Source organism: Penicillium coprophilum, assembly GCF_028826855.1.
Source record: "Penicillium coprophilum strain IBT 35676 chromosome Unknown utg000002l_segment0_segment1, whole genome shotgun sequence".
In the NCBI taxonomy this organism is placed as follows: Eukaryota; Fungi; Ascomycota; class Eurotiomycetes; order Eurotiales; family Aspergillaceae; genus Penicillium; species Penicillium coprophilum.
The window spans coordinates 2,771,732-2,784,609 of record NW_026622722.1 but is presented as its reverse complement, the minus strand read 5'-3'; the positions used below and the strand labels follow the sequence as shown (position 1 = coordinate 2,784,609).

The 12,878-nt window shown below is 48.7% G+C and overlaps 6 protein-coding genes across 6 annotated transcripts; 5 read left to right on the top strand and 1 right to left on the bottom strand.

Moving 5' to 3' along the window:
- Positions 1-179: 179 nt before the first annotated feature.
- N7500_003113 (putative C6 transcription factor) lies at positions 180-2,684 on the top strand (the record flags this gene model as incomplete). The annotated part of the gene is made up of 2 exons (XM_056674259.1): positions 180-767; positions 825-2,684. The coding sequence occupies 2 exons, from the start codon at positions 180-182 to the stop codon at positions 2,682-2,684; spliced, it is 2,448 nt and encodes an 815-aa protein (XP_056534784.1).
- Positions 2,685-3,162: 478 nt separating this feature from the next.
- N7500_003112 (putative oligosaccharyl transferase subunit Dad1) lies at positions 3,163-3,903 on the top strand (the record flags this gene model as incomplete). Its single annotated transcript, XM_056674258.1, has 3 exons — positions 3,163-3,420; positions 3,569-3,750; positions 3,837-3,903. 3 exons carry the CDS (start codon positions 3,163-3,165, stop codon positions 3,901-3,903), a joined length of 507 nt encoding a protein of 168 aa, XP_056534783.1.
- Positions 3,904-4,344: 441 nt separating this feature from the next.
- N7500_003111 (putative mRNA splicing factor RNA helicase (Prp16)) lies at positions 4,345-7,222 on the bottom strand (the record flags this gene model as incomplete). The annotated part of the gene is made up of 3 exons (XM_056674257.1): positions 4,345-4,713; positions 4,777-6,317; positions 6,370-7,222. The coding sequence occupies 3 exons, from the start codon at positions 7,220-7,222 to the stop codon at positions 4,345-4,347; spliced, it is 2,763 nt and encodes a 920-aa protein (XP_056534782.1).
- A 603-nt stretch (positions 7,223-7,825) lies between these two features.
- Positions 7,826-8,525, top strand: N7500_003110 (putative prefoldin subunit 2; the record flags this gene model as incomplete). The annotated part of the gene is made up of 4 exons (XM_056674256.1): positions 7,826-7,917; positions 7,987-8,077; positions 8,207-8,399; positions 8,493-8,525. Exons 1-4 carry the CDS (start codon positions 7,878-7,880, stop codon positions 8,523-8,525), a joined length of 357 nt encoding a protein of 118 aa, XP_056534781.1. The 5' UTR covers positions 7,826-7,877.
- A 1,345-nt stretch (positions 8,526-9,870) lies between these two features.
- On the top strand, positions 9,871-10,907 carry N7500_003109 (nuclear transcription factor Y subunit beta; the record flags this gene model as incomplete). Its single annotated transcript, XM_056674255.1, has 4 exons — positions 9,871-10,024; positions 10,268-10,378; positions 10,427-10,554; positions 10,659-10,907. 4 exons carry the CDS (start codon positions 9,871-9,873, stop codon positions 10,905-10,907), a joined length of 642 nt encoding a protein of 213 aa, XP_056534780.1.
- Positions 10,908-11,594: 687 nt separating this feature from the next.
- N7500_003108 (Gfo/Idh/MocA family protein) lies at positions 11,595-12,850 on the top strand (the record flags this gene model as incomplete). Its single annotated transcript, XM_056674254.1, has 3 exons — positions 11,595-11,632; positions 11,688-12,413; positions 12,469-12,850. 3 exons carry the CDS (start codon positions 11,595-11,597, stop codon positions 12,848-12,850), a joined length of 1,146 nt encoding a protein of 381 aa, XP_056534779.1.
- Positions 12,851-12,878: the final 28 nt, after the last annotated feature.

Sequence of the window (12,878 nt, the reverse complement as noted above, 5' to 3'; positions counted from 1 at the left end):
CGGACGCGACCTCGGGAGTGGGGCCAGAGCTGACAAGATTACTAACCTCAGAAACCAACCTGAAACTTTGATGCATATGCGATTATAATCTTGAATTTTTCTTTTGCCAGTTCTTTGCTATAGAAACAAAACTGGGCTTCAAAGAATGTAGAAAGACCCAACTTCCTTGTCTCAGTACTATGTCGTTCCCTTCATCTTCTCCAGAGCTGAATCTCAATCCTGTCAATAATTCTCCGAATACCACGCTGCCTACGAATTTGACCGCTCCTCACCATGTGGCTACGGAACCCCCGAGCTCAGCCTCTCGCAGCTGTGTGACCTGTCGCCGCCGCAAAGTTCGGTGCAACAAGAGGTCCCCTTGTTCGAATTGTACCAAATCTGGCATCGACTGCACCTTTCCCCCTCCTGGCCGTGCCCCGCGAAAATCAAAGCGTCCACCGGACGCGGAGCTGCTTTCGCGGTTACGTCGCTTGGAAGGTGTCATTGATCATCTAAGGGGTAGTGGTAATGCAGAAGGCGCAGTGACACCAACTCAGGCGCCGTCTTCTACAACTGGATCTTCGACCCTTCGGAGCGAACCCACTGCGCCCACTTCTGTTTCGACTGAGTCACAGAACCAGGCTGACAAGGGTGCCTGTCCCTTCGAAGAATCGGATCCGAAGAAACTTGCTCCCAATAAGTTTGAGAATGAATTTGGGCGGTTAGTTATTGATGAAGGCCGGAGCCGATATGTCAGTAATCGGCTCTGGGCTAGTCTTGGAGACGAGGTAGATATCCTTGATTTCTTTGGTGCTATTAATCTTCTTAGTACTAACATATCTTAGATCGAGGAACTGCAGGATATTCTTGATCATTCATCGTCAGAAGAAGATGATGCACCTTCACCAGAGTCCTCCAACTCGGGCTCCCATGACGGTTTCCTTTTTGGATTCTACTCACTTTCACAGTCCCTTCGAGAGTTTCATCCCCCCATGTTCAAAGTTTCAATACTTTGGGAAAAATATCGGGAAAATGTGGCCCCTCTGATCACCATTGTACACAGACCAACCGCCAAAAAGCTGTTTGCAGAGGCAGCACGTAATCCGGATACCCTGGACAAAAATTCAGAGGCACTGGTATTTGCTATGTATCTCTGCAGCATCATCAGTATGAAGCCGGATGAGTGTCTGTTCCAGTTCGGCGAAGACCGACCCACAGCCGTCAAGCGGTACAGATTTGCTACAGAGCAAGCATTGGCGAAAGCTGGGTTCTTGAATACACAAAGCTTAATCCTTCTGCAAGCCGCTGTTTTATTCTTGGTCTGCGTGCGACGAGAAGATGATAGCAAGTTTGTGTGGTCTATGACATCGATCGTATTACGCCTTTCTCAGAGCTTGGGCTTGCACCGGGATGGGACAAATTTTGCCCTGAAACCGTTTGAAACGGAGATGCGGCGTCGATTGTGGTGGCATATCTCACTGTTGGATGTCCGCTCATCTGAAGACCATGGAACGGACCCACTCATTCACGAGAGCATGTATGATACTCGGCTGCCGTTAAATGTCAATGACGATGACCTGTTGCCCGACATGCAGACACCCCCGGAAGAGCGAGAAGGCTTCACGGATGTTACATTCTGCCTCATTCGCTGTGAAATCACGAGCGCCTTGCGAAGAGCGAATTATGTCTGTCCTGCGGCCCGGACTCGTTTACCTCACAGTCTACCGCCTGTAGATCGTGCCGGACGAATGATTCAGATTATAAGTGATCGATGTGAGCAACGGTATATCAGGCACTGTGATATGAACATCCCCGCGCAGTGGTGCACCGCCACGGTTGGGCGTCTGATTCTTGCTAAGTTATGGTTGATCCTCCATCACCCAATGACCCGAAAAAACCGCGGAAATAATGTGTCACAGGCAACTCGAGAGAGCTTGTTTCTGACTGCAATTGAGGTTCTCGAGTTTGGTCACTTGCTTGAAGCTGATCCCAAGACCGCTAAATGGGGTTGGCTGTTTCGGACCAATATGCAATGGCACGGAATCGCATTCGTTCTGTCTGAAATATGCGTCCGACCAATTTGCCCTATTACAGATCGAGCTTGGAGCGCAGTCAGTGTGATCTACGCGGAATGGGCCGCCCAGGCCACACATAAGAAGGGCATGCTGTGGCGGCCGCTCGCTGCCTTGATGAAAAGAGCCGCTGCCACCCGGTCCGAGCAGAAGCAAGAATTGCTGTCCACTTTTGGGCCTGTGCCCACCACAACGGAGCCCATTCGAAGCATCCGCCATAATAACGCCCTTCCTCAGATTCACATGCCAATGGGGATGCTGAATTCGCCCTCGCCAAATCCACCAGGCCCAACAGCACCAATTATATTTGATGCCGACCACAATATTGACCTCAGCAATGGACCGTTGGATGCTTTCCGAAACATGTTCCCTGGTACAGACATCCTGGCTACATCAAATGATATATTTGATGCTCCGCTGGCCCAGAATAATATCTCAGCACCAAGCTTGTCCGCAAGCCTGCCCTACACTACAGCCACGAGCAATCCATTCTTGAATCAGACTTTTTTTCCAGATGCCGCTCAGCTCAGCTGGGAGGAATGGGACCAAGTCCTGCGTGATTTCCAGATGGATATTGAAAAAGCCGATTCCCAGCCAATCAACGCAACTAATTTTGCTGAATGGTTTGCTTAGCCTCTTCGTAATGGTGCTTACTTTGTCACCTGAGGCTTTAGCTATTGATGATATGATGATTTATAGCGTTCGTTACTGGATGATATCCCCCTCCCCTCACTGTTATTGTGCTCTCCTCTCTTGTGCATTATTTTGCCGACGCTGTGTCGTGGCAATACTGTATATCCAACCTTCAATACAATTTTGAAAAAGGAGAAATAATACTACATTAATCTCTCAGCCAATGTTTCTCACATTAGACCATCAAACAAATAGAATGTTCTTTCTCACTTGCTTATATACTTCCAAATCGGGATCTACTCCACCACGTGACTACAGTGATAACAAGCTCCAAGCTGGCATCAACCACCACATCCACTCTGCCATTGTCCTCGAAACCACCGTCCAAATTTCCAGTAAATTTCTATTGGGCTCCGCAAATCTATCCACCACTGATCACATATTCCCAAAGATCACCGATCCCTCAAATCCCCTAACCATGGCTCCCAAGCGCCACGCGGCCTCAACTACCTCCGCGGCACCCTCCACGCCCACGCCCGCGCTCACAACACCAAAACTCTCCTCTGGCCCAAATACCCTCCAGACCAATGCTTCAGCTGCTCAAATTGCTGGCCATGTCTGGCAGCAGTATGCGTCCACAACGCCGCAACGGACACTCCTCCTAGATGCCTTCATGGCGTTCTTGGTTCTTGTTGGTGGATTGCAGTTCGTGTATTGCGTTCTAGCTGGAAACTACGTAAGTATAAGCTCTGGCTGGCAAATTGTGTTCAAGTACTTTTGCTTAAACCCCTCTATTTTACTGGCCTTGTCTTGTTTACACGGCGCCTGTGACTTGCTATTGGAAATCTATAGACCAATAACTAACTACTTTCCCCTCAATATAGCCCTTCAATGCCTTCCTTAGTGGCTTCAGTGCTGCTGTTGGTCAATTTGTTCTTACAGCGAGTCTACGCATGCAAACTAGCGACAGCGGCACTGGTTCTGGATCGAAGCCGAGCTCTAAGGGGAAGAATGCGCGCTTTGCAGATGAGGGTGAAGAGCAGGGGACAGGTACTTCGCATGAGAGGTGAGTTTCTTGTCTTTTTGTGGTGATATCCGATGTCACGATTGTTTCCCAAGGCTACAAATGCATATGCTGATCTTTAATTCTAGGGCCTTTGCCGATTACATCTTTGGAAGCTTGATCCTACACTTTTTCTGCATCAACTTTATCAACTGAGCTGTGCTCGGCCCTCGAAGCCTCCGTTCAATAAAATGCTGGCTCATTCTGTTTTCTGTCTGGGGTTGGTTCGTTTCGATTTCCAGATTGAGTGGGGAATGCGGTCTCTTAGATATCCTTCCGCATTGGAACTATTTTTTAGCCAATCCTTGTTCTGGTTCCCTATACTTCGTATTTAATCGAAGTTGAAAAAAACATTGTTCATACTTGACATATCTACTTACACAAGATTCACTTGGACATGAATAGGCGATTCATATCACTCTAGTTCGGAGGTAGCCCTGTTGTAGAGCAGACCATACTCAGAGATGGGATGGATGAGAACGCAATAGCGGGTATCGATTGAGCAGAACAAATCCATGTAGATGGATCTCAAAGACGAAATGATGTTGTACAAACAGGGCACTCAAGTTCCCAACGCATTTATGTTTCACCACAAGGCTAGAATGCACGTCCAGGTCTCCGAGGGCCCGTAGGCCTCTTCACCACACTGCTTCCCCCTCCACCACTGGCTCCAGGCCGCGAGGAAGAAGATGAAGAAGCAGTCAAACCACCGACCTTGCGCCCTGGCTTGACTAAAGGTTTACGCACAGCGGTCTTTCCACCAACCTCGACTTCCGTTCTGCGGCGGGCGGAGGTGTTACGTTCCTGCTCACGCAATTTCTCAGCAGCATCGCGTTCACGGTCAGCCGCCATCTGCTCTTCAATCTCCATGCGCTTATTGAACTCGATTTCGGTCACGCGGCGGTCGCGCTGCGAGTAGCCTTTCTCTTTGACGGAGTAGAATACACCACCGAGTTCGGCGAGCCACTAAGACAAGAGTTGGTTAATTACTAGGTGACATACAGGCGCAAATGGGGAGTGATAGCTTACGTGAGGGTCAACCGCTGTCACAACGGACATGAATTCCTTGGAGGTCAGCATCAACTCGTGGTAGACGACAAATTCGGGCACATAGCCGAGACCGAAGAGGGCACTTGTCGGATGGAGTGCCATGGTGACGCTGGTGCGGAGGTTGATGTACTCGCCCATGCCCTTCTGTCGTGCGGCTTGATGGTAGTAGCCGGAACATATGCACTTGCGAATGGTGTCCCAATCTGTGCCGCAACTGATGACGGGCATCTTTTGTTTAGTCATGATGTCGATAAGTTGTTCGCGTACATCCTGGGCGCGGCGAAGGGTCCTTGCGTTCAAAAAGTGCTTGGCGCACCAGGCATCGGACTGACCATTTGTTTTCCATTGATTGTAAACATGGAGAAGGGTCAAGTGGTCGGATTCTGGAACGACAAATTTCTCGCGAGCTGAATCGGCTTCCTCCTGTCGCTCTTTAGGACGATGAAAGACACCTGGAACCGAAAGCATTGCAACGATGGTTGTCATCTCGTCGCTGCACTCATATTCGTCGGATGCCATTATTATGAGCTTGGCAAGAGGAGGATCCATGGGGAATGGTGTCATGCGACGTCCTAGAGGTGTGAGACCGCCCAGGTTGTCCAGAGCACCCAGGGACCAAAGCTCGAAAAGAGAAGTGGTGATTGTTTCTTGTGGGGGAGGATCCATGAAGTCAAAGTCCAGAAGATCCTTCACGTTCAGAGATTTCAATAAAAGGATGGTGTTAGAAAGACTGGTTCGCTGAATCTCAGGGATCGTTTGAATGTAAAGCTCATTTTTGTAGGCTGTCTCCGTGTATAGACGATAGGCCTTGCCCGGCCCAGTCCGTCCGGCACGTCCAGATCGCTGATTTGCATTGGCTTGAGAAATCGGGGTTATCTGGAGAGAATCCATACCCACACGCGGTTGATACACCTTCAACTTTGTGTAGCCTGCATCCACAACGAACATGATACCGTCGACCGTCAAACTTGTCTCGGCGATGTTCGTAGCCACGACTACTTTGCGCACGCCCGGAGCGGCCTTCTCAAAGATCTTTGCCTGTTGCTCGGCCGGCAATGAACTGTAAATTGGTAAGACGCTTAGTTTCGGCGGATCATTCAGCTGCTTGAGCCGTTCTTCGATCAGTTCGCAGGTTGCCTCGATATCTTCTTGTCCAGTCATGAAGACAAGAATATCACCAGCGCCCTGGGATACATGAATGGCCAAAACCTGCTTGACCGCGCTATCAACGTAGTCCTCACAAGGTGTGCGCGAATAGTGAAGATCGACTGGGAATGTTCTGCCAGGAATGACGAATTCTGCGGCACCGCCAAAGAAGCGTGCAAATCGGTCGGAGTTCATTGTTGCTGAGGTCACGATCAATTTCAGATCCCTGCGCCGGGCCAGAACTTTTATGAGAAGACCCATCAAGACGTCAGTATTTAGAGACCGTTCATGTGCCTCATCCATAATGATACACGAGTATTTGTCAAGATCATTTTGAGTGAGACATTCTCGTAGTAATACGCCATCCGTCATGTCTAGTATATAAATTAGCTGTATGATCACACCAAATCGGACAGGAAAACTCACATTTGATCACCGTCTCATCACTCGTACAATCTTCGAAACGGATAGCATATCCAACGAGTCCACCGAGTTCAACCTCCATCTCCTCACTGACACGCTTCGCAACACTCATGGCAGCCACCCGACGAGGCTGCGTGCATCCGATCATACCGGACTTAGAGTAGCCCTCTTCGTGTAAGAATTGGGTCAATTGGGTGGTCTTCCCAGATCCAGTCTCTCCAACTACAACCACCACTTGGTTATCCCGGATGACCCTCATAAGATCTTCGCGCACCGCAAAGGCGGGGAGATATTCTCTCTGTTCGCGCATGGTCTTACTGCTGCTGAAAGCGCTGCCGCCACCGCTTTTCTTCATATGTTTGGCAAATTTGTTTCCTCCTCCTTTGTAGGTTTCCTCGACAGGCATAGCGACTGCGCTGTCACCATCGTCGTCTTTGACGCCCATGAAGTTTCCGAGGGCTGTGCCGGCCATATTTGTTGCCTCCTGTGCTTGCTTTTGTCGTTCACGCTGCATTCGGCGCTCATTCACAACTCTGCTTCCTTTGCGACTGAATACCGCCATGTCACTCTGCGGATCCCGAACAGCGGAGATTGGGTCCAGCTGCCTCGTGAAGATCGTGCGGCCATCCAGGAAAGGCGGCCGGAGATCGTGGACGAGCAAATGCACTCGAGTCGCCTCTTCATCTTCGGGCATGAAGTCACCCTCATGGTCTCGTCGTTGTGCTACACCAGAGGTGAGCATTCGATTGGTCTCCCAGTTGTCAATATCCTTCCGTTTTGCGTCGCGTAGGCCTGGAGGTAAATGTCCAAAGCCCTTGTGCTTTTTGGCCGGAGGGCCCATATCGTTGCGAGACATGTCGTTCGGCCGGGCTTGTCAGCCGAGGTTGAGGCTTAGGTTATTCTCAATGTACGACCTGGTCTGGTCTGCGTGAAGTTGAGTTTATCAAGAAGAGAGTACCGCCCAAGTCGAACCTCTTTCCTATCTATTGGCTAGCGCGACCCGACCGCCTTTTATTGCCAGAAAAAGAGACACCGCCCTGGTGGTCCAGTTTCTACTTTCGTAGGTAGTCTTCCAAACGGAAAATGTCAGCAGGCCTTAGCTTCTGTTTAATAAGGATAGCCTTTCAACAGTTTTGACAACTCGAATCAGTTATGTCGTCCTATATTTATATTGCAGAAGAGGGCAGTGGAGTCAAGCCGCCTCGCTATCGCAATCAAACATTGCAAACTGTGATATCAGTCACGTGGGATTTGGCTTACTGGATGAAGAGCACATAATTGGCAGTACGGAATGAAATCAATAAATAATTCAAATATTCTAGAAACTACTTGATGATTTTACAAGATATGAGTAGAATTCAAAGCTAAAATCTAACTCTCTAGGGGGTGTGAGATCCCATCAAAAGTTCTATAGTAGTGGCCTCCGCCAACACCAAAAAGCAATCGCCCCGCATCGTCATCTCAATTTCTCGAGCTTCCTCGTGCCGACCACACCGTGTTAAACCGCCATCATGTCTAGCCAGAAACAGATTGACCCCAAGAAGCAGCAGGGTATGCTTATTCCATTGTCCCTCCTGGCCCTGGGAATTCACGAAAGCTGATGTGAACCCCTCAAATCAGAGCTTCAGTACCAATACACCAACTTCAAGAACACCCTCCAGCAATTAGCACAAAAGATTGGTGATATTGAGCAGGAAGCAGAAGAGCACAAGTGAGTCACTACCAAGGTTATGCGCTGTCCCAGTATAGTGGGATCTTGTTGGGGTTGAATCGGGGGCTATCCTATGAGCACACCCAGTAACCAACAATATGAATAATGCTAACATTTATCTTTTTTTAGACTTGTGATTGAAACCCTCGACCCTCTTGCCGCAGACCGCAAATGTTTCCGCATGGTGAATGGTGTTTTAGTTGAGCGCACTGTCAAAGATGTCCTTCCTACACTCAAGACCAACTCAGATGGGTTGAAGCAAGTAATCGAGGACATGCTCAAGCAGTATAAAGCAAAGCAGGCTGAATTGGATACCTGGAAGGTAAGCGCATCTATTTCATGGCTGTTGCTCAGCCTGAAACTATATCCTAGGAACTTGATACGGGCAGCACTGACTTTCATTTCCCATCTGCAGAAGAAGAACAATATCCAGGTTGTGCAACCTTAGTGGCATCCCTTTTCTCTGTATACTTTCGATTTACGTGTTCCCGGGTGGTGCTATCTGAGTGCAAGCGCACCGGCGTTACTGGGAACGGCAAAAGACTAGACATAATGCAGCGTTGATTTGTGCTTTGGTGTCAAACTTGCAACATGAGCTCCTGATCATAGTAAAAAAATATATAAGTTCTGGATCATTTATGTTTCAGCTGGGGTTCTCGGGCTCCAGTAATGTCATAAGATGGGAGAGCCTTAAGATTGCATATATCAGCCTGAGGTAACTTGAAAGCTGTGGGTGCCGCCTAATTTAAGTCTTCAATCTGGTCACTTTAAGACTTGTTCAAAATTAGACATGCCTATGTGCCTCAATCTAGGTATTGACGCATGCTTGAAGATGCAAGCCATGATGCCTGACTTGGCACCAAATGACCAAGGCATGATATTATGTTGGGCCTGAAGAACCTACCTTCTAGATATGAATGCGAAATAAGATTCCCACCGCTGAATATATTTTGAACCAGAGCTTCGCATTACGTTGATGGGTCACGTTTTTGAATAGTAGTTTGATCTGATTGATTTGATTGAGATATTTTGGGTAAATACCTGATAAATACGAAAAGAAAAAGTAATCAAGGGTACGAGGGTATTTTGAAAGCCACATGTACACATGTATATATTGCTTCCAGGGCTATCCTGGAGACGGTGCCCTTTCAGTGCTTTGTCTTCCTGATACTATTTTGTGTCCAAAAGTTGATTCAAAGTGACGTGACCAAAGGTCTATCAGGACTTCTGGTTCGCCAATTGACAGAATACTCCAAAACAGCTTCACTTTAGAGCAGAGGCGAATCAGAGTACAATATTGAATACAATACATCGAACTCCCATATCTAGACCGACTTGGAAAGTTGGGCTTTCCCCAATCTGACCCACATTTCCCGAGGTCCCTGCGGCCACGGCGGTCACTGCGGTCACTGCGCGTTGGCATCTCTCAGCTTCACTGGTCCAAATTCCCGCCCCGACTTTTTGAGGCGCATATTTGGTGTTGGTACGGGTATGTGATCGCGTCTTATACCGAAGTCAAACTATCCAAACAGGTGCCCCCATTTCCGAGACACGAGGCTAATTGGTGCCATTGCGCGCGTCGCATGCAACAGAGCTACCCTGCATTATCACCAACTCCCCTGGGCTGACGCCATAAGGCTGTGAAAGTGTTCGTATACAACCCTGTCTACTTTTGGCGATTCTGCGCCTGAAACGGAGATGTGATCTGACGTGGTCTGACAGCAGAACACGCGAAACACAAGCATTGACGCCCAAGCCGAGGATCCACTACGTATTCCAAACCACTCATAACCATGTCGAACTCTCCTTCGAAGGACCCTGAACTTGATCCCGAAGCGCAATCGGGAGAAGAACAAGAGCACATGGACAAGGACCATCACGACGTGCAGGGGCACCAGGGCGAGTTTGAGGTGAAGGAGCAAGATCGGTGGCTTCCGATTGCAAATGGTAAGTCGCATCTTGCATTTGGTCTTTTGTTCCGATTTGCGCGTACCTTGCCTTTTGTTTTCCCCACATTTTTTGGTGGTCTATACTCTCTTGTACAAAGTTCCGGTTCTGTTCATTCTCGTCGAATCTGTCTTGTCCTCTTTTGATCGGTCGCAAAGCTCAGATATCCACTTCTTCTCTTGTTACCCCTCATTATAATAAGATCGCGCAAAATACATCTCAGGTTAACATGATCTCATTTAGTGGCTCGTATTATGAAGTTGGCTCTGCCTGAAAATGCGAAGATTGCCAAAGAAGCCAAGGAATGCATGCAGGAATGTGTGAGCGAGTTCATCTCATTCATTACAAGTGAAGGTGAGTCTGGTTCTTGCTTCAAGTGATGAGATATACTAATCGGCCCAGCCTCGGAGAAATGCCAACAGGAGAAGCGCAAGACAGTCAACGGTGAAGACATCCTGTTCGCCATGACATCGCTTGGATTTGAGAACTATGCCGAAGCCCTCAAGATCTACCTGTCCAAGTATCGCGAGGTAGATTCACCTGAACCCCAGAACGAAACCTAGGATTCTTTCTCGGGATGCTCAGACTGAGCCTCGAGCAGTTATTAGCTTTAACATACTAACTTGAACACCAGACTCAATCTGCCCGTGGCGAAAACCAAAGACCCCCAAGCGCTGGCTATGGAGCTGGGGGGCCCGTTGGCGGCCCCGGTGGATCTGGTCCAGCTCGTCCCACAGGCTTCGCCGATGCCGAAGGTGCAAACCCCATGATGAACCCCAACCTTGACCCCTCCGAGCAAGACGCCTCCGCCTACGGCTACCCCTCTATGGTCGGTCAGCCTCACAACGGTGCGGGCGGCGAATCATACCAAGGTACGATGTGAAGGAGTTGGCAGAGGATACCCGATTTCGATACAGGACGCATGTCCTCGATACCACTGACATGGCAGATTCAATCAAAGCGTAAATAAAGGCGTCTTCTGCTTCCTTGTTTGGTGTTCATCTGCAACGGTCTCTCGGCCGATCGATGTGTTTGCGGGAGTATCTAGAGGGGTTTAACGGCATAGCTTTTTTTCGTTTGATTTTCGGAGATTAGGACGTTTATCGGGTTGTTTTTGATTTCGGAGTTTTGCGGCGAACTATAGGCGGAACAAGGACATCTGTATCTACGACAGTGTGAGGTGCAGGACCAAGACTAGGTCTATAATCTGTACATTCCAATGTTGAGTAAATGCAATATTCTCCCCTAGATGTCTTATTTTGCAGGATCTTCATGTTGATATGTACTGATATTCAGCCAAGCCGCAAATGCAAAGGCGCCTGAGACCGAAGTCCAGCGGGGCTCCATAGCTGTTCCACCGCGGGGCAGCAGCGCTCCGATGTAATCTTGGAATTTACCTGGTCTAAATCAAGGTCCAGCCGGTTTAACAACCTGATATACTTACTGTTCACCTGCACGGAATATATTGCATCGTGGAATTTTGCCAGAATCAGTTTTCTACCCTCAGAACCTTGAGTTTCTCTAACTATTACGTCATTGGAGAAGCTGGAAATCACCGCACGCATTCAAGATGAGCAGCAACAAGATCCTTCGTGTGGGAATAATTGGGTAAGAAGCCCATTGCCCAAGATCCCTGTACAATTTATACTAATGTTCAACTCAGATGTGGCGAAATCACCCAAGTTGCCCATATCCCAACGCTTGGGTTCCTGTCGGATTACTTCCAAGTCACCTACCTCTGTGATGTCTCCGACAATGCTCTAGAACACTGTGCCAAAAAGGTCATTGGAGGCACTCCAAAGACAACCCGCAAGGCAGAGGAGCTCTGCGCCTCTCCGGACGTGGATATCGTGATGATAGCCAACAGCGACGCCTTCCACGTTCCGCACGCGCTATTAGGCCTGAAGCACGACAAAGTTGTCTTCATCGAGAAACCCATGGCTCTTTCACTGCAAGATGCAGACCAGCTCATAGAGCTCGAGAAGCAAACATCCGGGAAGGTGATGGTGGGATATATGCGACGGTATGCGAGTGGATTCATCGACGCCGTCAAGGAGATAGGAAGCCTTGATCAAGTATGCTATGCGCGCGTGCGAGATATTGTTGGTCCGAACTCGGACTTTGTTGGTCAGTCTGGCACGTTTCCCAAGGTTTTCTCGGATTACAGAGCGGAGGATTCGAAGGAATTGTCCCGCAGGACGGATGAGTTCCTTGTACAGGGTTTGACGAGAGAATTGGGGATTCCGGTGACGTCCGATACTGTTGCTCAGTGGAGGAATTTGGGGAGTCTTGGGTCGCATGATCTTAGTGCCATGAGAGAAGCTCTCGGTATGCCGACGGCTGTGCTTGGTGCTTCTTTGTGCTCTGCGAACGGACCACCGTTCTGGAGGTAAGTTGTAAATTATATGTTGGTTGAGGCTTTATGTTGATTTTTTGATCTCCAGTGCCCTCTTTCAATATCCTTCCTTTGCTGTGTCCTATGAGTCTGGAATTGACAATGTCCCCCGTTTCGATGCGTCGATCGAGGTCTTTGGTGGGAACAAGACTGTCAAGGTCTGCTTTGACTCACCTTACGTTAAGGGCTTGCCTACCACTATGCACATTCGTGAGAAGTTGGAAGATGGCTCATTCCGCGATTCTGTGGTTCGGAAGACCTATGAGGATGCCTATACTTTAGAAATGAAGGAGCTTTATGCATTTGTTGTTGAGGGTAAGCCAGCTAAAACCACCTCAGCGGATGCCAGGAAAGACCTTGAGATCTTCGGTATGATGATGAAGGCAGGTTTGGAAGGACAAGTCAGACTGAACAAGGCTGTTCAAAACTAGTCTTGATATACATACTTTTGTCGGATCA